Source organism: Astyanax mexicanus, chromosome 1, assembly GCF_023375975.1.
Source record: "Astyanax mexicanus isolate ESR-SI-001 chromosome 1, AstMex3_surface, whole genome shotgun sequence".
Taxonomy (NCBI): domain Eukaryota; kingdom Metazoa; phylum Chordata; class Actinopteri; order Characiformes; family Acestrorhamphidae; genus Astyanax; species Astyanax mexicanus.
This window is the reverse complement of record NC_064408.1, coordinates 285548-312310: the sequence shown is the minus strand read 5'-3', so window position 1 is coordinate 312310 and position 26763 is coordinate 285548. Positions and strand designations below refer to the sequence as shown.

The 26763-nt window shown below is 39.9% G+C and overlaps 1 protein-coding gene across 3 annotated transcripts in view; it reads left to right on the top strand.

The window, feature by feature from the left end:
• The window catches only part of LOC103028422 (integrin alpha-M-like), a 37677-nt gene extending 11869 nt beyond the window's left edge, over positions 1 to 25808 (top strand). The window contains exons 4-30 of one of the 3 annotated variants that reach the window (XM_049483283.1): positions 169 to 224; positions 779 to 896; positions 1594 to 1730; positions 3341 to 3486; positions 4652 to 4802; positions 5577 to 5709; positions 6384 to 6457; positions 6697 to 6826; positions 6933 to 7081; positions 8322 to 8441; positions 9085 to 9285; positions 11234 to 11364; positions 11670 to 11827; positions 12244 to 12392; positions 12689 to 12817; positions 13328 to 13401; positions 14179 to 14311; positions 14436 to 14537; positions 14629 to 14708; positions 15455 to 15541; positions 15743 to 15803; positions 16195 to 16299; positions 17567 to 17632; positions 22315 to 22422; positions 22729 to 22827; positions 24038 to 24148; positions 25070 to 25808. In XM_049483283.1, coding sequence (XP_049339240.1) covers positions 169 to 224; positions 779 to 896; positions 1594 to 1730; positions 3341 to 3486; positions 4652 to 4802; positions 5577 to 5709; positions 6384 to 6457; positions 6697 to 6826; positions 6933 to 7081; positions 8322 to 8441; positions 9085 to 9285; positions 11234 to 11364; positions 11670 to 11827; positions 12244 to 12392; positions 12689 to 12817; positions 13328 to 13401; positions 14179 to 14311; positions 14436 to 14537; positions 14629 to 14708; positions 15455 to 15541; positions 15743 to 15803; positions 16195 to 16299; positions 17567 to 17632; positions 22315 to 22422; positions 22729 to 22827; positions 24038 to 24148; positions 25070 to 25210 — 3149 coding nt within the window. In that variant the 3' untranslated portion in view covers positions 25211 to 25808. Of the gene's footprint in view, positions 1 to 168; positions 225 to 778; positions 897 to 1593; positions 1731 to 3340; positions 3487 to 4651; positions 4803 to 5576; positions 5710 to 6383; positions 6458 to 6696; positions 6827 to 6932; positions 7082 to 8321; positions 8442 to 9084; positions 9286 to 11233; positions 11365 to 11669; positions 11828 to 12243; positions 12393 to 12688; positions 12818 to 13327; positions 13402 to 14178; positions 14312 to 14435; positions 14538 to 14628; positions 14709 to 15454; positions 15542 to 15742; positions 15804 to 16194; positions 16300 to 17566; positions 17633 to 22314; positions 22423 to 22728; positions 22828 to 24037; positions 24149 to 25024 lie in introns of all 3 variants that reach the window. The other 2 variants (XM_049483258.1, XM_049483225.1) reach the window with 2 other exon arrangements.
• The last annotated feature ends 955 nt before the right edge of the window (positions 25809 to 26763 follow it).

Genomic DNA, 26763 nt, shown 5'->3' with positions numbered 1-26763 from the left:
AAAAAAATACTTGTGTGTCCACACTTTCGACTGTTACTATATATACATATATACATGCAGGCGGTGTGTTAGGGGAAGTAACTACGTGAGTGTTATAGAGTGTCAGGAACCGCAGATGTTCCTCACTTCCTCATTTCCTCTGTTTTAACAGTTTTTTTCCTCCTCTAGTTGAGCCAGGCTCTGCATTCGGTCTGGCTCTGGCCTGCAGTGACCGCCGGGCTGTGGTGAGTTTACTGACCTCCATTCACACCGGCACCGGGCGGAGCCTAGAGTTTATCACAAATCAGATCTGTTTATTATATCCTGTAGCAAATAATTCAACATAACCTCTAAAAAAAACATTACTGACCTATCACTGACCAATCGCTGACCAATCACTGACCCTTCACCAACCCTTCACTGACCCAACACTCACCTATCACTAACCCAACACTGACCCATCACTGACCTATCACTGATCCATAACAGCTAGTCAGTATTACGCTTCTGCACTCTTGCGGCTTTTAGGCACCAAAGAAATAAAATTATCCTCATACATTCAGACTACATGGTAAACAGTGCTAACATCGGTAACGGCAGTGAGAAGCTAAATACTGCTGAAAATAAACAAACAAAACAAACCTGTACCAGTAATTGTATTTGTATGTAATGCATACTGCACAAACACAGTACCTTACAGCTTCCAGTGCAGCGTTTAGCTGAGCGACAGTGCTGCAGTGTAGAATGATTGCGAGTGTTAGTGCTGCATAAATTATAGATACACATTCTTCTTTCTCAGGTGTGTGGTCCTCACCTGGTGCAGAAGTGTGAGGGTTTTAACTACCTGAACGGGATCTGTGCGGAGTTTAATCCTGACCTGACCCTATCTCAGACTAAACTCAGACCTGCATTTCAAGGTAAGAACAGGTTAACTTCATAGAAGTGCTGCAATCTGGTGGAGACGTTCATAGGAAACCCTTGCTGTGTGTGGGTGAATTATCCTGCTGAAAAATGAAATCAGTTGGAAATTCTGCTTAAGAGGCAGCAACACATGGATCTGCAGGATATTCTGCACAGATCACTGAGATCACTGTTAATAATGTTCCTCCTATCACTACTAGGAGTGACAGACTCTCACTGTATGAGATGATTCTCAGATTATTAATCACACCTGCAGTTTACAGTGTGAACTCTTCAGTCCAGGTCAAAGACCTCTATAATCAAACCTGATCATCATCAGATCCCAAACACAACCTGGATTTAGCACTAAAGACATAATGGATACAGGTCCAGTCTTTAGCAATTCAGGTTGAAGGTGACTTTGGCTGGCTGATGGACGTCCAGTGATGCTCCACCTCTCAAAGTCTGTCAGCTGGGCAAAATTTGAGTCTCAAAATTTGGTGTATTTGTAGAGGCATATCTAGAAACCAACGATCTCTGACCAAGAGGTACACTACCTGAAAGTAGCCTCTGAGAGCTTTATATAGAACACAATGCCTGTAATTCCAATTACTTTATTTCTAAAGCCAGAAGAACATTTTCACATAGTTTTTTGTGTTATTTTGTGATTTTTGTAATTATTGCATCCTTGAAATGTGTATTTGTGTGTTTCAGAATGTCATGAGATCCTGCCGGTGGATGCAGTCATCCTGTTTGACGACTCCAACAGTATTAAAACAGATGATTTTAATATTATGATCAACTTCATTAAAAACGTAATCAGGGCTTTCATTAAAGACCCGCGATCCCAGGTGTGTATAATCCAGAATCTTACCATGTTTTACCATGTTTCTTGCTAATATACAGATTCAGTTCCCTGGCACTTTTCCACTGAAGCTGCTGTTCACACTGTTCATACTTGACCCAATCAAATCCTTAAACCCTTCACCAGCACATTAGAGACAGCTCTGTAATCAGAAGTTCAAAGCTTCAATACCTGATGCAGCCACAACCATCCGTCACTCAGTGTTGGTGTTATTATGGACCCTAGCTGATCTGATCATAATCCTTCTATAACAATCGTAAACAGTGTTTTTAATAAACTATCTGTTCACTAATTTTTTCTTAGAAATCTAGATAGAGTCTTAGAATTCTACTAATGAAGTGAGGAGCTGCTTTGAGTTTGTTGTTAATGGCGTAAAAATATAATTTTCATTGCATGGGTAAAGCTATGCCCCTATCACTAGCACTGTAAGCCTGTTGGGTTCATCAGATAAAAGCAATATATTTGGGAATGCTGTGGGGGAATGGAGGTGGAGGCTATTTGATAAAAGGCTGTACTCATTATCATGTTTCACTACAGCCAAAAAACATTTCATACTGGATTTATACTTTAATCTAACTGTAATGTGATCTCGCAAATCGAACACATTCAGAGGAGAACAGAGATCATATGATCACATCATTATTATAGCGCATTAATACATCCCTGACAAGCAAAGCCCTGCCTACATTAACCTTGTCACTTCCGATACCAGAACACACGTAATAAACGTGCTAAATGTGAACATGATGCCACACCATTCATCGCCCATGTGGGTTAGCTGAGCTAGTTGCCACAAAAACAAGATAATGGATAAAAGTAATAGTCATGTCTGCAGCTCAGGGTAAACTAGCTGCTCTTCTGGATTTGGGCTTAAGACTCCGCCCACAGAACACTGGAATACTCTTGCTGCCTTAAAGTCATGTCGGAAATATTGTAATCACGAAAAGAAAACACATGAACGCCACAACACACTCATATTTACCAGTGGGAAATTCGTATTTACCAGTGAAAAACTAGAGATAAGCCTCATGGCGGTAAATATGGATCCTGCTCCTACAGTAAATGATAAACATATCGAGCTTATTAGCAATATATTTGAGCTGTACAGGTTTGTTCTTGAGTTTAGTTTTGAGGGCAATTCACACTAATGTTATTGAGGAATAGGAACAAGCTAATAAGAAGGTCCCAAAAATTGTTGCATCATGCAAATATATTGATTTTATGTGAGGATATTTTAAACAGTATTTATTATTATTTTTTTTGTCGCTTCACTATATTGGAGTAGGCCAAAATAAACCTCCTGTTTTTCATGATAATATATCATAAGTAAAAACAAAATTATTTTCCTAATTGTGTCCATTTCCACCTGAGCAAAAAACATTCGCAGATCAATTCGTGGTTATGACCTCCAAACTCGTAAGTAGGAATTTCTGAGTAGGACTTGAAGGTAGCATCTTAAAGGAACTGACCCCACCTCCAGCTCCGCCTCCAGCTCTGCCTTTAGTTTAGTAATTGCTACGATTGGATCACCCTGCTTCATGATAATACCATGGGTGAACAGGGATTCAGTGATGATTGCGTGTGTGTGTGTTATAGGTTGCCGTGGCGAAGTACTCCACCGAGGCTTCTGCGGTTTTCCAATTTGAGAATTTTGCGTCAAACCGGGACGCAGATAAACTGATGGACAGAGTTACTCATTCCAGGGGAAATACATACACCACCACCGCCATACGCTTTGTACTGTAAGTACACACACACACAAATACACATAATATATTCACACAACATCTATCAAGCAGATATGTAATTGATTACAGGTATGGTCTGATTAAACACTCGGAGCTCTATTTTACTGATGTATAGGTAAGCAGTTAACTGTGCACCATGCTGCTTGATTTAGGGCGTGTCAGTACACCTTGCGTGGCTTAAAATGCTAAGCAAAAGGCATTTACTAATTGTCTTAATCAATCATGGGTGTGGTTAATTTTGGGCGTAACGAGAAATAAACCAATCAGAGTGTCACTTGCTCATCATTCCCTTTAAAAGTCAGCAGCGCACTAACTTTGGCGGATTGCTATTTTAATGGTGCAGCTACCTGGACGAGGAAACTGAGCTGCTGGTTGACGCTGTGAAGGAGCTCCAGCAGCTCATTTATGGGAACAGCAATGTTATTTTATTTTCTATTCTGTTTATTTTTGATGTAAAAGTTGGATTTGTGCTGCTGTGTGTTCATGTGTGTGTAATAAGTGGGGGTGTACGCTCGGCTCGGCACAGCGCCTGTGTTACCGAGATAGCGATGAACGTCTGACTGTTGGCGTCTGTCTTGGTTGTATTCAGTCAGTGGAGCTCCTGTGTTTTCTGTTACCAAGATAAACAAGCAAAACTCCAGAAATGTACCTAAACACATCTCATTTCCAGAACACCACGCCCATCAGTGTAGATATATTCCGAAGATCTGCTGCTGTTTAAACCAGGCAGGAGGAAGGAGTGAAAATATACTCTTATGGAGGTCTTTGTCCTGGACTGAAGAGTTCACACTGTAAACTGCTGGAGTGATTGATGATCTGAGGAGCATCTCATACAGTGAGAGTCGGTCACTCCTAGTAGTGATAGGAGGAACATTACTAACAGTGATCTCAGTGATCTGTACAGAACATCCTGCAGATCCATGTGTTGCTGCCTCTTAAGCAGAACTTCCAACTGATTTCATTTTTCAGCAGGATAATGTTCACCCACACACAGCAAGGGTTTCCCAGGAACACAGTCTACACCAGATTGCAGCACTTCCTTGTCCTGCAGATCTTCAGATTTATCACCAATCCAGCCTTTATGGCTTATTCAGTATTGCATAATAATAGTGATTATAATATAATTGTTTTACCTCCCTTGTGTTGCGATTCTTCTCAGAGAGAACATGTTCCTGGAAGAGGTTGGGATGAGGAACAGGTCTCAGAAGCTGCTGGTTGTGATCACAGATGGAAAATCTAATGATGGAGGTCCACTCAGTGATGTCATCAGACAGGTGGAGAACCGAGGAATCACCAGATTTGCCATAGGGGTAAACAAAAAGATCTTTAATTCACAATTATTCTAAATTATACCAGATTACTCTGTTAAACCAGATAATTGTGGATCATATGAAAATTATAGAACATTATAGAAAATTGCAGAGCATTAAATAGCATTATACAGCTTTATAGAGAATTGTAGGGAATTATAGAGAATTAAAGAGCATTATAGAGTATTATGGAGAATTGTAAGCCACTACATAGTATTATAGAGAGCATTTTAGACAATTATAGAGCAGTATGAAGCATTGTACGTTTTATAGAGCATTATAGAACATTATTAAGCATTGTAGAGCATTATGGAGCATGGTACAGCATTGTAGAGCTTTAAAGAGCATTATGGAGCATTGTAGAGCATTATTGAGCATTGTTGAGCATTGTAAGCCATACCATAATATTATAAAGCATTATAGAGCATTGTGGAAAATTATAGTACAGTATGGAGCACTGTAAAGCATTACATAGCATTATAGAGCATTATGTAGCATTGTAGAGCATTATAGAGCATGGTAAAGCTTTATGGCGCATTATATAGCACTATACAGTATTATAGAGCTTTAAAGAGCATTATGGAGCATTGCAAAGCGTTGAATGCCATTACATAGTCCTGTAAAGCATTGTAGAGCATTGTGGACAATTATGGAGCATTGTAGAGCATTATAGATAATTATAGTGGATTATAGAGCGTTATGTGGCATTATAGAGCATTGTAGAGGAGTACAGATCATTATAAAGCTATTTAAGGGCTAATTTCTCTTTTTCAGGTGGGTAATGAGTATTCTCTTGACGAGCTGAGGCTCATCGCTTCCTCTCCAGACTTCGTGTTTGAGACTGAAAGTTTTAGTGCTCTCGCCAAAATCCTCAACCTGCTGACGCAGAGGATCTTCGCTATAGAAGGTGAGAAGCTCAGACATGCTAAATGTACAGTTTTCATTTTATACTGGTGTTTAATCTGCTTTTAAACTAAGTGCAATTGAAGCAAAACCTGTACCCAGGTGTGCTGTGGTGGGCATGTTTGAAGCTGATCATGTGGTCGAGTGTGGGTGTGTATCAGTGTATCAGATAGCTAATCTAGCCTGATACCTATTGAGCGACACACCCTTACAGAGAGAGATGCCAACAACATCTAGTGATTTCTACTCGCTCTATTTTATTTTTTTGACTGTCCTTTTATTTGTATAAAGATGCATCACATTGAAAAGTAAGCATATTTACACACTTTTAGTGTTTTTTTCTTGGTTTGTTTATTTAGAGTTTTGTTTTCAGTGAGATGTGTGGAGCAGATGTCGCAAGATTAGCATTAGTTAATAGCTGTAGTGATAAATCAGGCTAAACTGCACCTAAACAGCTGGTTAGGTTAAACACAAGGATTAAAAAGGTTTTAAAAAGCTGCTTAATCATGTCATATTTAATTTGCATAGAGTTCAGAAAGTTATATGTTTTTGTCACTAAATCACAGCTACAAATCATTTAATGCCACAGGAAGTGACCGGTTGCTCTGTGTGTGTGTGTGTGTGTGTGTGTGTGTTTGTGTGTGTGTGTGTGTGTGTGTATATGTGTGTGTGTATCAGGTACGAATGTGGGGAACTCGAGCTCTATCCAGTTGGAGTTATCTCAGGGAGGATTCAGCGTGGCTCTGTCTGAGGTCAGTTTGATTCTGATACAATACAATTAATACCATGAATTATTAAACATCCACTATGAATAAATCAGTGTCTAGTATAGAATATATTTTGCATTATAAATCCACTATGAATTTTGCAGTGCATTTTATTACATGCCTATTATGAACTATTCAGGTCCACTATGAATTATTTAGTGTCTGCAATTAATTATTCAGTGTAAAATTCTCTGTGCTCAGTATGAATTATTGTCTGTGTGCAGGAGGTGAGTGTATTCGGAGCGGTGGGGGCGTATTCCTGGGCTGGGGGTTTGGAGGAGCAGCGCCCCCTGCTGAATGCTTCCTTCATCAATGCCTCAACCCTGCAGGAGGACATGGAGGGCTCGTACCTGGGTTCGAACTGTTCACTCCTTTATTTAATAAGATTATATACTTACACGTAAACCCCACCAGGTATCACTGGAGCTACGAAGCCTTTACCGGTATCTGTGTCCCGCAGGTTACTCGGTTGCCGTGGCAACAGTGGAGGGCGCCGTGGTGTACTTCACTGGAGCTCCCAGACACAAACACACGGGTACGGTGTTGGGTTTCAGTCGTAACCCAGGCAACGAGGACTGGGTGGTCACTCACCGAGTCAACGGCTCTCAGGTAACCGGTAACATCTGTAACATCTGTAACACAGTGTTTATACAGTTACAGCTGTACACCTGTCTAACACTAAATACACCTGTTCATCATTTACATCCAGGCATTACCTTTAAACCATAAGCTGTTCCTGTTCCAATACTGTTCCTGTTACATCTAATAGAACAGTTACACCGTTGAGTAAATGTGTGGGCAGTATTTCATTGATCTATGGAAAAGCTGTGCATCTTACAGCTTGATTCAGGTCATGTCAGTGTGTCTTTGCTATCATAACGATGGGAAAAGTACCCCTTGCTCAACTCAAAAACGCAAAGCAAAAGTCATGTCCTATTTCTCTTAATTTATGATGGGTGTGGTTAATTTTGGGCGTAACGTAAAATAAATCAGTCAGAGTGTCTCTCGCTCATCATTCTCTTTAACAGTCAGCTGAGCTCTGACTTTGGTGGATTGCTATTGTAACGGTGCAGCTACCTGGACGTGTTCAACAAACTCTTCTCAGCAGAGGAAACTGAGCTGCTGGTTGACGCTGTGAAGGAGCTCCAGCAGCTCATTTACGGGAACAGCAATGTTATTTTATTTACTATTCTGTTTATTGTTGATGTAAAAGTTGGGTTTTGCTGCTGTGTGTTCATGTGTGTGTAATAAGTGTGTTACCGAGATAGCGATGAACGTCTGACTGTTGGTGTCTGTCTAGGTTGTATTCAGTCAGTGGAGCTCCTGTGTTTTCTGTTACCAAGATAAACAAGATAAAACTCCAGAAATGTACCTGAACACACCTCATTTCCAGAACACCACGCCCATCAGTGTAGATATATTCAGAAGCTCTGCTGATGTTTAAACCAGGCAGGAGGAAGGATGATAATAAATTGTTGGTGGGGTGTAAGATAGCGATGAGCATCACAACCCGCCCTGCGCAGCGTGTAAAATAGAACCCTATGAGCAAGTGTAGTGTGTGAGTGTAGTGTATAGCTATGTATGCAGATGCCGAGTGGTGGGTAAGGTTCTCTATCTGTTTGTGGTTTAGAGACAAGCGTTGTTTGTTACATCTGCACCTGTTACTGTTCTATCGCTCTCGCTCTCTCGCTCTCTCGCTCGGTTTCTCGCATACATTCACAGGAAGTGGTGTGTGTATTGAGGGTGTGTGTAGTTTTTATAAGACTTTATTTTAGAGTCAGTTACTTTCATATTAACTCCCCCCCCCCTCTTTCTTTCTCCCTTTTTCTCACTCTCTCTCTCTCTGTAGTTGGGGTCGTATTTTGGGGCGGAGCTCTGTGTGTTGGACGGGTTATTGGCTGTTGGGGCTCCACTGTTTCACGCTGCTGGAGTCGGAGGAGAAGTCACAATATACACTATAACTGCTGAGGTAAAAACACACACACACACACACACACACACACACAGAAAAGCCTCTCAAAGTGTAAGTTTTGGTAGTGTTCCTCCTGGTGAGAGATCGATGACCGGTAAACATTCTCTACATCACACTCTAAGACGTTTCCCCCAGTGTACAGGCTCTAAGAGGCGGAGCATCATGGGATTGAGAGAATCCGATTGGTCACTTCAGTGAATTACCTGACATATAAGCCATCTGTCAGCCAGACATCACTAATTAGGGCCAGCGTTTGCTGGTGTTGTGAAGGAGAAACCTAGACGACTACAGACTGTTACTCTTTAGTGTTTAGCGATGAATTCAGGTTCTGTTTGTAGAGCAGGATCTACAGCTCCAGCTGCAGCAACATCTGTTCCATATGGAACCTGGAGAACCTCCATACCCAACCGTCTCAATCTCATCTTATATCCAACATAGGGAAACCAATAAGGTACTAGACAGAGCATTGCTTTAGTTACAGATTACAGTACAGTTTCCCCAGTATATTATAATATCATCAACGTATATCATAGAACAGAGGTTCATTAGATTTCAGCTCTCAGTTTCCTGCAGTGTTGTGTTTTGGTCAGTGAGGGCGCTCTACACCCTGAGTTTACCTGTGCTGTTACCTGTCCTGTAGTCTCTGAACAGGTACGGTGTCCTGCGGGGGGTGATGGGCAGCATGTTAGGACGCTTCGGTTCGGCGCTGGCCGCCGTACAGGACCTGAATGGAGACGGTCGGTTGGAGCTGGGGGTGGGCGCTCCGCAGGAGGACAAGGGTAAAGGTGCGGTGTACCTGTTCCTGAGCCGACCGGGGGGCATCCGGACCAAACATAGCCAGGTGTGTGCTGTAGATACAGGTACAGTACTTACAGACTACATTACAAACAGTGGTATGGAAAAGTGTACTTTTGATAATTTTCATGATTTTCCTTTATAAATCATTGGTTGTTTGGATAATTTATTTCAGTTAAATATATCATATATCAGATGAACAGAGTGATATTTAAAAGTGAAATGAAAGATTTACAGAAAGAGTGCAATAATTATTTAAACTAAATTAGGCAGGTGCATAAATTTGGGCCCCAACAGAAAAATGTAGTAGATCCTCCTTTTGCAGAAATAACTGCCTCTAAACTCTTCCTATAGCTTCCAGTGAGAGTCTGGCTTCTGGTTGAAGGTATTTTGGATCATTCTTCTTTATAAATCATCTCCAGTTCAGTCAGGTTTGATTCAGGTTTCTGATCATGAACAGCTGCTTTAAATCACACCACAGATTTTAATAATATTCAGATCTGAGGACTGAGATGATCTGAGATGATCTGAGATGATCTCTCCAGAACGTTGTTTTTTGTTCCTCTGTATGAATAATTTAGTAGATTTTGAGCAGAGTTTAGAGTTTAGTGTTTAGAGTTTAGTGTTTAGAGTTTAGTGTTTAGAGTTTAGAGTTTAGTGTTTAGAGTTTAGTGTTTAGAGTTTAGAGTTTAGTGTTTAAAGTTTAGTGTTTAGTGTTTAGAGTTTAGAGTTTAGTGTTTAGAGTTTGGAGTTTAGTGTTTAGAGTTTAGTGTTTAGTGTTTAGAGTTTAGTGTTTAGAGTTTAGTGTTTAGAGTTTAGTGTTTAGTGTTTAGAGTTAAGTGTTTAGAGTTTAGTGTTTAGAGTGTAGTGTTTAGAGTTTAGTGCTTAGTGTTTAGCGTTTAGAGTTTAGTGTTTAGAGTTTAGTGTTTAGAGTTTAGTGTTTAGAGTTTAGTGTTTAGAGTTTAGGGTTTAGAGTTTAGTGTTTAGTGTTTAGAATTTAGTGTTTAGAGTTTAGTGCTTAGTGTTTAGCGTGTAATGTTTAGAGTTTAGTGTTTAGTGTTTAGAGTTTAGTGTTTAGAGTTCAGTGTTTAGAGTTTAGTGTTTAGAGTTTATTGTTTAGTGTTTAGTGTTTAGAGTTTAGAGTTTAGAGTTTAGTGTTTATAGTTTAGTGTTTAGAGTTTAGTGTTTAGGGTTTAGAGTTTAGTGTTTAGAGTTTAGGGTCGTTGTCTTGTTGAAGTATCCAGCCCCGGTGCTTTAACTTCAACTTTCTCACTGATTCTTAAACATTGTTCTGAAGAATCTGCTGATATTGACTGGAATCCATGAGATCCTCAACTTTAACAAGATTCCCAGTACCTGCACTGACCACAACCCCCCCCCCCCCCACCCCCCACAGCATGATGAACCACCAGCAGATTTTACTGTGGGGAGCAGTAAAGTGTTTGTGTTGAAATGCTGTGTTCTTTTTCCTCCATACATAAATAACTGCCTCCAAATAACTCAATTTTAGCTTCATCAGTCCACAGCACCTTATTCCAAAATGAAGCTGCTCCTCCAAATGTGCTGCTTTAGCTTTAGCATACCTGAAGAGACTCTGTTTGTGGCTTCTTCTGCATTACTCTCCCATACAGCCTCTCCTCGTGTAAAGTGCTGAATAGTGAATAGTGAATAGTGAACGATGCACTGTGTCAATAAGCTTACCAAACTAATTTTTTGTTCCAATAAATAGTGCTAAAGGTATTTAAATCAATAAAAAGACACCGGTGCACAAAATTATGCACCTGCCTAATTTAGTTTAAATAATTATTGCACATTTTCTGTAAATCCTATAAACTTCATTTCACTTATCAAATATCACTGTGTTCATCTGGTATAGTTAACTAAAATTACTTATCTAAATAACCAATGATTTTTAAAGGAAAATCATGACAATCATCAATGTATCACTGTACATTTTTAGCTGTATATTTATAACTGTGTGTGTGTGTTTATAGCGAGTGGGCGGGGCTACAGTGGGCGGAGGTCTGCAGTATTTTGGAGTATCTCTGGACTCTGCAGGGGATCTGAGTTCAGACGGACTTCCTGATCTTACTGTAGGGTCTAAAGGAGCCGCTGTCGTGCTGAGGTAAGAGTGCGCTGGCCATTTTATCAGAAACACCTACTGTATCTATTACCTTGTGTTTCTCTGAATGGCCACTTTATTGGAAACACCTACATATTCGTGCTTCCTCAGATTCAGTGGTTATTTTATTGGAAACACCTGTCTACTAACTTGTGCTTCCTCAGATTTATTGGGCACTTTATTGGAAACACCTTTTCCAGATTCAGTGGCCACTTTATTGGAAACACCTTCCTCAGATTCAGTGGGCACTTTATTGGAAACACCCACCTTGTGCACCGATGTTAACAGTGTTTCTGCTTTTCTCTAAGGACACACCCTGTTACCTGTGTAAACGTGTCCATCACTTTGGATCCACCAGTCATACCCCAGAACTACTTCCACTGCTCCGCCCCCTACACGCCCAGCACACCTGTTAACTTAGTCGTGTGTGTCGACATGAAGGATGTTTCCAGGGGAACCATAAAAGGTGAGTGAATCAACAACATGTTGCATCCACCTGTAATGTCATAGCAACCACATAGAATACACCAAGCATCACCAAATCAACCACCTAGCAGCATCCTATAAACCACCTTAGAACAACATATGAACTGGAAAGACACATTGTAGCAAATGCATGGCATACCATAGCAACTGCACCATAACATCATAGCAACCACTTAGCAATATCCTAGAAATGTACAATCTAACACCCTGTAAACCACCTGAAACACAAAACAGCACCCTAGTAATTACCACAACACCATTGCAACCACATGTGGTTGGCTTTAGATGTGCAGTTGTTTACTAATCGTTTAGCTACACTGTTACAACTCTGTTACAATAACAAAGTTACTTCCTCCGGCTCCGCCTACTAATGTGTAACTCACTGTGTGACTTCAGGTTTGTTCAGTGCTGCTGTATTGGTTACCATGGAGCTGGATTCTGGACCTAGGCCACGCCTCCTCTTCTCCCCCAAATCCACTACTTCTGTCTGGAATACGACCGTCAGCTCCGCCTCCGTCTGCAACACACACCCCCTCACCATACCGGTGAGTAGATATTCGGTTAATCTGATAATCTGTGTATGTTGTAGATGTGTTAGTCCATAAATCTGTGTTGTAGATATGTTGTTGGTAAATTATGAAGGTCTTTATATGTTAATATGTGTGTTATGGAAATCTGCTAATCTATGAGTTATGAAGATCTTAATCTGTTAATATGTGTTGTAGAGGTGCTAATCTGATGGTCTGGGTGCTATAAAGGCATTAGTCTGATTATCTGTGTGTGTTGTAGGGGTGTTAATCTGATGATGAGGTGTTAATCTGATAATCTGTGTGTGTTTTAGAGATGTATATCGGATTATCGGGAGGTTCCTCTGTGGGGGGAGCTGATGGTGGAGGGGGAAAGTGTGGACGGGACCGGAGGACTGAAACCCGTTCAGAACCCGGACTGTACCAGTTCATTCAGACACATGGTAAGAACTGCAGTGAACAGATAGATATATTTGGACTAAAGTGTGTAAACTATATGTGTATGTGTGTGTAGGTGTGTGTGTGTGTGTGTGTGTAAGCATGTGCTATTGGTTAAATGATAGGAAATGTGTGTCCTCATAAACCCAAATAATTTTTATAAATTGTCCTTATAAACACTAAGTACATTTTGTGTGTGTAACTTTGTGTGTGTCCTCATAAACAATATGTACCTTTGGTGTGTGTTATTGGTTAAATTAGAGGAAATGCGTGTCCTCATAAACCTGGATATAGTTTTTAATAAATTGTCCTCATAAACACTATGTACATTTTTGTGTATGTAACTATACGTGTGTTTGTGTGTGTGTGTGTTATTTGTGAGGAAAGGTGTGTCCTCATAAACCATAATGTAAACTGTTTATAATAAATTGTCCTTACGTGTGTAACTGTGTGTGTCCTCATAAACACTATGTATACTTGCGGTGTGTGTGTGTGTGTGTGTGTGTGTGTCTCAGGTGTTGCTGGAGAAGGTGTGTGGGGAGGATCACGTCTGCGTGTCTGATCTGAACGTTTCTTTCGGATTCAGCAGGTTCGTATATATTTTAAAATCTGTTACAGTTCTGAATCTGTATTTCCAGGCTCCGCCCACTTTTCAGTTTTCTGTGAAGAAAGTGTTTTTAACTAGCAGCTGTATGTAACCAGGGGCAGCACAGCGTCTCATAAAGATAACGCCACCACAGATCCAGCGCTATTGGCTGGTTGCAGTGTGACATGTAGCTCCGCCCCTCCCCATATGTTTTAATAATAAAACAGCCCCACCCATTTTCTGATTTTTCTCCTCTAAACTAAAGTCTTTCCATCTCCAGTGTTTTATTCCAGTACTTAGTTTTGTCTGTGCTGATTTTACTGCATTTAAATAGGTTTATAACCAGATTCTGTCACATCATAAGAAGGAGGCGGGGCTACACTTATGAATGAATTGAATGACAGGCACATTTGACTAATGTTAGTTTTAAAGTCGCTTTGGTCCTGGACAATTAGACTGCTCTGTAATCTCAATGAAGGCAGTCTGAGACACTTGGTCTGGGAGAAGAGAGCGAGCCTACTGATAGGCTGGTTCAGATCAGGTGACTTAGTTTACAATAAAAACTTTTGGGTTTCTTCCGCTGTCAGTTTTGGGTCAGAAGAACCGTCCATTTAGATCTGCAGCTTTACCCACAGCAATACCCACCGCCTCCACCATGTTTAACAGAGGATAGGGCATTATTGCAGATTCAAACATTGCGTCTCTCTCTCTCTGTCTCTCTCTCTCTGTCTCTCTCTCTCTGTCTCTCTCTCTCTCCCTCTGTCTCTCTGTCTCTCTCAGGGAGATGGTGGTGAATGTAGAAGGGTTTGTGGTGAACGTGACAGTGGTGGTGGTGAATAACGGAGAAGACGCCTCAGATACGGAACTTCTCTTTCATCATCCCTCGCTCTTCTCCTTCACTCGTGTCACAGCGGTCAGTTTACTCCAGAACCACAAACTTTCATCTATTTAACATCAAACTCCCATGCTAATCAATAACCTCAATTAATCAATAACCTTAGTTTATATTAACACTCTACTGGTTTCTCTGGTTCCAGCTGGAGTCCAGTGGGAGCGTGAGGTGTGGATCCAATCAGACCAGTATAAGGGGCGTGGCTCAGACCAGCTGCAGACTGGGAGTGTTTAGGCAGCGAGCGAAGGTAAGCCATCAACCGTCCTCCTTACCAAAACCCATTACTGCCTAAATCCAGCACCAGTAAACCAGTAACTCTGTGTTTCTGTTTTGGGAAGGTTCTGCTGGACGTTTCCTTCCAGGTGTCTGAAGCCTCGTCTCTAAGCGACCGGCTGACCGTCAACGCCTCCGTTACAAGGTCAGATTACCCACAATCATCAGCAGATCTACCTCCTCACAATGTAATATCATAGCAACCGCTCTTTAACATTATAGTACTCATCTAGCAACTACATAGCAACGCCATATCAACAATATCAGATACCACCGCAAACCCTAAGAAACACCCTTGAAAACACTATGTTTTTTACGATGGTGTTGCATAAACATCACAGCAACCACTTTGCAACACTATATCACTCCTCTAGCAACCACATAAAAAAAACATAACAACCACCTGAGATACCATAGCAAAAACTTGTTGACAGTCTAGCAACAGCAACCAACACCATAACAACCATCTAGGATACCATAGCAATGCAATTAGCAACACCATACCAGCTAATCCCAATACCAGCTAAGATAACATAGCAACAGCCTTGCAACAATATGGCAAACACTAACCAACACCATAACAGCCATCTGCAATGCTACAACAACACAACAGCAACAACATACCAACCATCTAAGATACCATAGCAACAGCCTAGCAACACCATAGGAAACACTAAGCAAGGCTTTTCAAAAAAGTAAAAATATCACAGCAACCACTCTTTAACAAAACCACATATAAACAATAATTTAGGATTCCCTAACAACAACACTAAGCAGTGTTATGATAATGTACTTCATAATAAAAGTCTCTGATGGAGGACTGAATGTATAATTATTACGTTTGATTAACACTTTAATATCAGTTTGATTTAATCTGATTTTCTCTTACAGTAAAAATGAAAAACCAGAAACTCTCCATGACAACAGCGCCACGGTATCTATCCCCGTCAAACGACTTGTCAACATCCAGCTGGAGAAGTAAGTACACCACTATTATTAATATTATTATTATTATTAGTAGTAGTAGTAGTATTATACTGATGCCAAACATCATGGGACAGGTACTGGTATTGTATAGTAGGGACATTGTTGGCATGTCCTGTGAGACGTGGGATATTGAATCAAAAGTTTATCTATATATTGTTTTTGTTAAATAACACTGTTTGTGTTTATTTTCAGTAATGGCTCCATCCAGTTTATCAGATATGATCTGAACACTCAGCTCAACCACACCTACAGGGTAACACACCTCCACCTGTCTTTACCTATTACATCATCACCATACAGTCACCATATAATCACCATACAATCACCATACAGTCACAATACAGTCACAATACAGTCACCATACAGTCACCATACAATCACCATACAATCACCATACAGTCACAATACAGCCACCATACAGTCACCATACAGTCACCATATAATCACCATACAATCACCATGCAATCACTATACATTCACCATATAATGACCATACAGGCACCATACATTCACCATATAATCACCATACAGGCACCATACAGTCACCATACAGTCACCATACAGGCACCATACAATCACCATACAGGCACCATACAGTTACCATACAATCACCATAGAGACCAAACTAATACTCTCTCTCTCAGGTGGAGAATATGGGAGAGCTATCTATCCCGGTCCATGTGACATTTGTGTTGCCGTTGGAGACGAGCTCTGGGTTATTATGGGATGTTTCTCATCCTGTGATATACGTAAGTGCTTACAGTATTACAGTTTATTAATACGTTTGTTGGGGGAAAGCCTGTTCTGTAACTGAAAGGAGAATCTACTAGCTGTTGGAGATTGAGAGGGTTGGGTTTGGAGGTTCTACAGTTATGTATAGTTCTGTATAGATCCTGCAGCACATTTACCCACAGATGTTGCTACAGCTGGGCCTGTAGATCCTGTAGCTCTACACTCGTAGGTTGAAGCTGAAGCTGAGTCCCAGCTGCTCCATAAATGCTGGATTGGTGATAAATCTGGACATCTGCAGGACGAGGAAGTGCTGCAATCTGGTGGAGACTGTGTTCCTGGGAAACCTTGCTGTGTGTGAGTGAACATTATCCTGCTGAAAAATGAAAGTTCTGCAGGAGAGAAATCAGCAACACATGGATCTGCAGGATGTTCAGATCACTGAGATCACTGTTAGTAATGGTCCTCCTATCACTACTAGGAGTGACCGACTCTCACTGTATGAGATGATGCTCCTCAGATCATCAATCACACCTGCAGTTTACAGTGTGAACTCTTCAGTCCACCTCAAAGATCTCCATACTCAAACCTGATCTTCATCAGATACCCAACACCACCTGGATTTGCTGGATAATAAAGACGATACAGTTCCAGTCTGCAAACGATTTGTTGAAATGTCTCACTTGCTACTTTTAGTCCAGTGATGCTCCACCTTGCAAATCTGTCAACTGGGTAAAATATGAGTATTTGAGTATGTTGCAAAGGCATGTCTAGTAATCAAAGGTCTTTTACCAGGAGGTGCAGTAACCTCTAAGAGCGTTTTTAAAGTGCAGTGGGTGAAAAATCTAAGCTCTTTTACGCTCTCTTGTGGTAAGACCTACTGTGTAATCAGACCACAGCTGTAATCATTTACATATACGCCAGACAGAACTGAGTGGGAGGGGCTTAACTGCTTGTTTTTTTTACTGAGCAGAAGAAACTGAACACAGTCAGTAAAAAGTGTCCGTATACTTTTGGACAGTGTTTTAGAAATAGAAACCCAGTTAAAATAAAAGCGAGAGCAACAGATTTAACTCTAACCTTTCTGACAGTTTCACTTCTGCTTTCTGTTTGTGTGTGTGTGTGTGTGTGTGTGTGTGTGTGTTTGTGAAAGTGTTTGTGTTTTGAGGTGATTGGTCACAGGAAATGGTTCTCATGACAGTCAGAATGTAACCCAACACTCACTTCCTCTTTTTGTTTTTTCTGTGTGTGTGTGTGTGTGTGTGTGTGTGTGTGTGTGTGTGTCAGGGTGGGCATGGCGTGGCGTGTAAACAGCCACTGAAGCTAAACAAGGATGAGTCGCTTCACACCCAGGTAACACTCACCCCCCCCCCCCCCCCCCACCAACAGCGCTCCTCTATAGTACAGTATAAGGTATGTGTAGACTACAGTATAGGGTATGTATAGGCTACAGTATAGGGTATGTGTAGGCTACAGTTTAGGGTATGTGTAGACTACAGTATAGGGTATGTGTAGAGTACAGTATAGGGTATGTATAGGCTACAGTATAGGGTATGTGTAGGCTACAGTTTAGGGTATGTGTAGACTACAGTATAGGGTATGTATAGGCTACAGTATAGGGTATGTGTAGGCTACAGTTTAGGGTATGTGTAGGCTACAGTATAGTGTATGTGTAGGCTACAGTTTAGGGTATGTGTAGACTACAGTATAGGGTATGTGTAGGCTACAGTTTAGGGTATGTGTAGACTACAGTATAGGGTATGTGTAGGCTACAGTTTAGGGTATGTGTAGACTACAGTATAGGATATGTGTAGATTACAGTATAGGTTATGTGTAGGCTACAGTACAGGGTATGTATAGGCTACAGTATAGGGTATGTGTAGACTACGATATAGGGTATGTGTAGACTACAGTATAGGGTATGTGTAGACTACAGTATAGGGTATGTATAGGCTACAGTATAGGGTATGTTTAGACTACAGTATAGGGTATGTGTAGACTGCAGTGTAGGGTATGTGTAGGCTAAAGTATATGGTATGTATAGACTACAGTATAGGGTATGTGTAGACTACAGTATAGGGTATGTGTAGACTACAGTATAGGGTATGTGTAGACTACAGTATAGTGTATGTGTAGACTACTGTATAGGGTATGTTTAGAATACAGTATAGGGTATGTGTATACTGCAGTGTAGGGTATGTGTAGGCTAAAGTATATGGTATGTATAGACTACAGTATAGGGTATATATAGGCTACAGTATAGGGTATGGGGAGGCTACAGTATAGGGTATGTGTAGACTACAGTACAGAGTATGTGTAGACTACAGTACAGAGTATGTGTAGACTACAGTATAGGGTATGTGTAGGCTACAGTATAGGGTATGTGTAGGCTACAGTTTAGGGTATGTGTAGACTACAGTATAGGGTATGTGTAGACTACAGTATAGGTTATGTGTAGGCTACAGTATAGGGTATGTATAGGCTACAGTATAGGGTATGTGTAGACTACGGTATAGGGTATGTGTAGAATACAGTATAGGGTATGTATAGACTACAGTATAGGGTATATATAGGCTACAGTATAGGGTATGTGTAGAATACAGTGTAGGGTATGTATAAACTACAGTATAGGGTATATATAGGCTACAGTATAGGGTATGTGTAGAATACAGTGTAGGGTATGTATAAACTACAGTATAGGGTATATATAGGCTACAGTATAGGATATGTGTAGACTACAGTATAGGGTATGTGTAGACTACAGTGTAGGGTATGTGTAGACTACAGTATAGGGTATGTGTAGACTAGAGTATAGGGTATGTGTAGAATACAGTATAGGGTATGTATAAACTACAGTATAGGGTATATATAGGCTACAGTATAGGGTATGTGTAGAATACAGTGTAGGGTATGTATAAACTACAGTATAGGGTATATATAGGCTACAGTATAGGGTATGTGTAGAATACAGTGTAGGGTATGTATAAACTACAGTATAGGGTATATATAGGCTACAGTATAGGATATGTGTAGACTACAGTATAGGGTATGTGTAGACTACAGTGTAGGGTATGTGTAGACTACAGTATAGGGTATGTGTAGACTACAGTATAGGGTATGTGTAGTCTACAGTTTAGGGTATGTGTAGACTACAGTATAGGGTATGTGTAGACTACAGTATAGGGTATGTGTAGAGTACAGTATAGGGTATGTGTAGACTACAGTATAGGGTATGTGTAGAGTACAGTATAGGGTATGTTTAGACTACAGTCCCTGACAAAAGTTCTGTCGCTTACCCATGTTGTGGAAACAAAAGCTTATAACCTGACTTTAAATTCATCCATTGGTTTAAGAAATGACTTATATGAAAGCTGAAACACTCCCAAATAAGGTTTAATTAACGAAAATAAGTTTGCTTCACTGCAGAAATATTGACCATTTAATAAAGACAGAAAGGTCAGATTTTGGCAAGACAAAAGTTTTGTCGCCCACAGAAAGTAATGTGAAAAACAAACCAATACTTTACTTCAAATACAAAAATATGTTTCATTACATTGGTAAATGAAGTCATGGTGCTATTAGAGCCATATTTAATATTTTGTGTGACTTCCATGAGCTTGAAGGACTGCATCCATGCGGTTCAACAATGATTCATACAATTTATTGATGAAGTCATCAGGAATAGCAAAGAATGCAGTCTTATATGCCTCCCAGAGTTCATCAAGATTCTTTGGTTTTGTCTTCCAAGCTTCCTCTTTCATCTTACCCCAAACATGCTCAATGATGTTCATGTCTGGTGACTGGGCTGGGCAGTCCTCAGGCACCTTGATCTTCTTCGCCTTGAGGAACTTTGATGTAGAGATGGATGTATGAGATGGAGCACCATCCTGCTGCAAAATTTGACCTCTTTTATGATCGGGAATGTAAGAGGTAGCTAATACTTCTTGATATTTTAGGATATTGATATTGCCTTCCACCTTGCAAATGTTTCGCACACGCCCATACTGAATGTAACCCCAGACCATGATCTTTCCACCACCAAACTTAACTGTTTTCTGGGTGAATCTTGGATCCATACGGGCTCCAGTAGGTCTCCTGCAGTATTTGTGGCGGCTGCGGTGTAATTCAACTGAGGATTCATCTGAGAAATCCACCCTCTGCCACTTTTCCAGTGTCCAGCCATTTAGCAGGCTGTGGTCCTTTGCAAAATGCCATACGTTTTTTTAATTGCCTTTTGTTTAGTGCTGGCTCCTGGGCACTGTTTCGACCATGGGGCCCATTTCACAGAGACTTGAGATGACCAGGACTTGTGGAGCTCTGCTGCAGTGGAAGAGGGGCTGGATTTGGATTTTCTAACCAACAAACGTTCCTCCTGAGCAGTTGTCTTGCGGGGTCTGCCGGACCTGGGCTTGTTAAAAACATCTCCTGTCTCTTCAAATCTTTTTTTTAATTCTTTATACCTGATGCTGCGACACATTAAAGGTGCCAGCCACCTCTGCAGTGGATCTGGTCTTCAGCCTCTTGATAATCAAGGCTTTGGTCGCAGGGCGGATTTTTGGCATGTTGTCAGAGGTCAAGTTGCAGTTCAAGTGAAGGTTTGGGGTGCTGGGATTCTTTTTATACACACCAACTAATTAACCAATCAATTAGTGAGCACAGGTGAGGCTGTAAACTAGGATTGGGTGCATTATATGACAAGGTGACAAAACTTTTGTCTTGCCAAACTCTGACCTTTCTGTCTTTATTAAATGGTAAATTTTTCTGCAGTGAAGCAAAATTATTTTCGTTAATTAAACCTTATTTGGGAGGGTTTCAGCTTTCATATAAGTCATTTCTAAAACCAATGGATGAACTTAAAGTCAGGTTATAAGCTTTTGTTTCCACAACATGGGTAAGCGACAGAACTTTTGTCAGGGACTGTACAGTATAGGGTATGTGTAGACTACAGTATAGGGTATGTGTAGACTACAGTATAGGGTATGTTTAGACTACAGTATAGGGTATATATAGGCTACAGTATAGGATATGTGTATACTACAGTATAGGGTATGTTTAGACTACAGTGTAGGGTATGTGTAGACTACAGTATAGGATATGTATAGGCTACAGTATAGGGTATGTGTAGACTACAGTATAGGGTATGTGTAGTCTACAGTTTAGGGTATGTTTAGACTACAGTATAGGGTATGTGTAGACTACAGTATAGGGTATGTGTAGAGTACAGTATAGGGTATGTGTAGAGTACAGTATAGGGTATGTTTAGACTACAGTGTAGGGTATGTGTAGACTACAGTATAGGGTATGTATAGAGTACAGTATAGGGTATGTGTAGACTACAGTATAGGGTATATATAGGCTACAGTATACGGTATGTGTAGACTACAGTATAGGGTATGTGTAGACTACAGTATAGGGTATGTGTAAACTACAGTATAGGGTATGTGTAGAGTACAGTATAGGGTATGTATAGACTACAGTATAGGGTATATAGGCTACAGTATAGGGTATGGGTAGACTACAGTATAGGGTATGTGTAGACTACAGTATAGGGTATGTTTAGACTACAGTATAGGGTATGTATAGACTACAGTATAGGGTATATAGGCTACAGTATAGGGTATGTGTAGACTACAGTATAGGGTATGTGTAGACTACAGTATAGGTTATGTGTAGACTACAGTATAGGGTATGTGTAGACTACAGTATAGGTTATGTGTAGGCTACAGTATAGGTTATGTGTAGGCTACAGTATAGGGTATGTATAGGCTACAGTATAGGGTATGTGTAGACTACAGTATAGGGTATGTGTAGACTACAGTATAGGGTATGTGTAGACTACAGTATAGGGTGTGTGTAGACTACAGTATAGGGTATGTGTAGACTACAGTATAGGTTATGTGTAGGCTACAGTATAGGGTATGTGTAGAATACAGTATGTGTAGAGTACAGTCTAGATTTTTCGTTAACTCAACGGAAGTATAAATCGACCTTTATCGTGTTACTATGGCAACTTACGCATATTTCTCTCCTCACAGCACTGTAACAACTTTAGCTGTCGCCTGATTGGCTGCAGCATCCAACAGTTAGCTGTCAACCAGTCTGTTATTTTCCACTTCTCTGGGAACGTTAAAAGTCAGAGCAAGGTAAACTCTATAATCTATATTATTATTTAACATTTAAGAATAATATATGATAAATTAATTCGGTAAATAAAATCCAGTGCATTTACTGGATCTTTATTTGATCTGTGAAATGCATGTACCTAAAAAGTACACATGGATTTAATTACATACCAGATTAAATTCCTAATAAGTTCCTGACGGAAATAATATGACACACAATAAAAGTGTTTTTTAAGTTTATTTTTAAGAAGTTTTAAAGAGTTATGAATTTCTGTGAATGTGAGTGAATATATAATATATAACTGTAAGTGTGTACCTGTTGTGCAGGTGAGCGGGCTGCAGGTGTCAGTAGAGAGCCGCGGTTTGGTGTCGTTTGATGAGCAGCTTTACACTCAGTACCTGAACGAAGAAGCTCTGCAGCTGTCGGTAAGACTTTTGAATTATACATAAATATAATATTTTATCAATAGTTAAACATATAATCAAATATCCAGATAATTACAACAGCTCCCCCAGCTTGTTTAGCTTTAGCCCTTATCCGGACGGGATTATTATCTCAGGGGTTTGTCTGTGTAAAATATTTCACACTTTTACTCAGTGATAAAACTCCTGCATCCGGACTGCAATTGTAAAAACAGGAGGATCAGTGAGTTTTAGGCTTTAGTTTTTCTCGGTCACATGACATCACAGCGTTCAGTAGCTCCTCCATTTCCACTCACTGTGTTTTTAACGTGGATCTCTGTGGAAACCGTGTGTAATTACGGTTCGCAGCAGTGAACAAATATCTATTTTATTAAAGGCGAGGAGACGAAACTCAGAGATGTGCGTCCGGACGGGACTAAAATTACCGGAGGAGCACGGAGTTCAGAGAAAAACAGTAGATAATTCAGCCTGTAATTTACTCAGAGGACGTCTGAGAAAAACACCTACATGATCGTTCTGGACGGGAGTAAAATCACAGAGGATAAAAAAACCCATAAAAGAGAAAATTACCCAGAACCCACTGAGAAAATAATCCCGTCCGGATAGGACTTTAGTTGAATATATGTAAGCTTTGCTCCTTATGTCCTTGGGAATAATAGTCATGCTTGCTTGGTTCTATATTTTATATATATTTGAAGTAAAATGGTCTGTTGCTCATGTATAACATGCTGAGTAAGTATAGAATAACGTAAACAGGTATTGTACAGACTCTTAAGGAATTAAAATAATAGTAATTTGATGAAAGTGTTGGAGCTGCTTCTCTGATGGAGTCTTACTGAACTCTGCTGGTTATTTTTCACACATGCGTGAAATTAATCTGTGCTCTTTAAAGAGCTTCTGAACTGGATATAATTTAATAAAATAACTTTACATCATAAATTACTGACCTGCTGATGATCTTCAGTTTCATTTAGTCTCTAAGGAATTTTAGTGAATTTGATAAGATAATTCTTTATAATTAAAATTATGAATCATATGGATATCTGATTATATGTTTAACTGTTGATATAATATTATATTTATGTATAATTTAAATGTGATCATTATAATTAGTGTAATTATGATCCTGTAATGTGAATTAAATGGAGTTTCCTGCTATAACACTTTAACTATCTTTAACTGTCTCTCTCTCTGTCTGTCTGTCTCTCTGTAGATAGTGACGGAGGTGGATTCTCCGTCTCAGGCTCAGACGGTTCTGATCGCCTGTCTCTCCATCGTTTTTGGGTTGATAGCGATGGCTGTTCTCTTCTACCTGCTGTATAAGGTGAGCATCACCGGGTCTCTAATTAATGCTAATTCACATTTACACCATTTAGCACAATGCTAACTGTGTGATTTAAAGGAGAACTCTGTGTGAAATGTTCTTGAGTTGTAGTGAGACATAATAACGAGTACTCACTTTTATGTAATAATCAACCTCCGTTCTTCCCCAGATTACTAAATACAGAGCTTTTAGCCGATGCTCCAAACAGGCTTACAGTGCTACTGAAAGGGGCATAAAGTTATGCAAAGAAATCACTACTTTCACACCAATAACAAACTCAAAGTAGATACAAACTTCATTGGTAGAATTCTGAGACCATGAGGTTTAAACTGGGGTTTATACACTTTTATAAATAAATTTACAAGACTTTTTCAGGACTTTTTCAGTTCTTCAAGGCAAAATCTTCATGACCATACAATCCTTAAAACATCTGTGCAGACATATTTAAGCATATTTAAAAAATATTAAAGCAATGTTGAGACACAATCTTTAATAATAAAATGAGTGTCAGATCCTGAGAGCTCCACTGTTTTGGGCTAAATTACTGAATTAACTCTGAACTGATGTATTTGTAGCTCAAAATAGATATTCGATAAACTGAAACACACATAGTCCTCAATTTCATCTCACACTGGATTTATACTTTAATATCACACACTTACCAGAGTTTGTAAGAATAAAGGCTGGATTTTTATCAGAATGTCACTAAGACTGTATTTAAGGTGGAATGGAAAAGTCCAGTTGTCTATAAACTCGGATTTGCTATAAAGGTTTTTGTTCTCCATCTTCTGCTGAACTATCGCTTTAATGAGCTGCTGTGGGCGGGGTTAAATGCTGCTCACTGATTGGTTGATGCGTTTCCTGGACTCTCTCCAGGTTGGGTTCCTCAAGTCTAAGTCTGCTCAAATTCCCGCTCAGCAGGGCGCTCTGGGGGCGGCGCCCCCTGGTGACGAAGACGTTTCCACCACACCGGCCGACTGCTGGACCACCGAGACCGGAACCAGTGACGGACCCGGCGATGAAACCGGCGAGGCAGCAGCTGCCAGCGAAAGCACCACCTGACCCGCCTCCAACGGCCAATCTGAACTCAGGAAACATCACACTGGACCCGCCCACAGTCCGGTCTACACCAATCTGAAGACTGGGTTAGGGTTGGGGGAACTGTATCATCACTTTGTGAGGTTCTAGATAGGAGCACCAGGTCCACTTAATGTTCGGGGATTTGTGTTAACTGTGAATTAATGAAAATATGAATTTTGTAATAAAAATTAAATAAATTAATCTTTTTTATCTTATTTATGTCTAAACTGAGGGTGTGCTGGGGGGCGTGGCCAGTTAAAAATGTTCATGTACAATTGCGGAGCTTTAAATTTTATTAATGTAATGGTGTAATTAATGAATGTAATTTTTTGCAATGATTTCTTGTGTTTTGAACTTAAGGTGGTAAAATATTCTGCAATCAATATTTTCCAATCAAAAATGTATATTTCATATTTCAGACAGATTTGAATTTATGGATTTTGGCACTTCATTAGTTTAAAACAGAAAAAGCTCTTGTGTAGGAATTACGTTTCCTTTTGTTTATTTGTTTATTGTTGTTAATGTTTATTTGACTGTAGACAATTTAAACACAAAATATTAAAACAGATAGAAACCTTAACTGAATTTACTCACTGTGCACCAAACAAATTTAATTATTAAGATTAATACTAGCTGGTCAGCCTTTACAGTACATACATACATATATAATACATACAGTACATACAAAAATCTCCTTTTCTAGACCTGCGATTAAAAATTGTTGACTTGCATGAAGCTGGAAAGAGTTACAAAAGTATCTCTAAAATCTACTTGATGTTCTTGTGTCCACGGTAAGACAGACGCTCTACAAATGGAGAAAGTTCAGCACTGTTGCTGCTACTCTCTCTAGGTGTGGTAAAGTCCTGTAAAGATGACTGTAAGAGCACAGCGCAGAATGATGATCAATGAGGTGAGGAAGAATCCTAGAGTGTCAGCTGGAGACTGAATACAGAAATCTCTGGCACATGCTCACATTTTTGTTGACAAATCTACAATAAGAAAAACAATAAGAGGACACCACGGAGGAAGCCACAACAGAACAATGACCCAAAACTCAGAATTAAATCAACAACTGAACGACTTCAACAGAAGAAAATAAATAAATCCTCCTTCTGGAGAGTCCTGACCTCCTGAACCCAACTGAGATGCTGCAGCATCATGACCTCAAGAGAGAGATTCACACCAGATATCCCATAATATTATAGCTGAACTGAAACAGTTTAGTGAAGAGGAATGATCCAGAACTCCTCCTGACCGTTCTGCAGGTCTGATCTGCAGCTACAGGAAACCATTGGTTGAGGTTTTTGCTGCTAAAGGAGGACAAACCATTTACTCTCACTGTGAATATTAACATGCTGTGTTCAATAAAATCATAAAAACGTATAATATAATTTTTTGTGAGGTTTTAGCTTAATCAGACTGTGTTTGTCTATTGTTGTGATGTAGATGAAGATCAGAACACATTTAATCACCAATTTATGCAGAAATCCAAGTATAATCCCAAAGAGTTCACATACTATTTACTGGCAACTGTA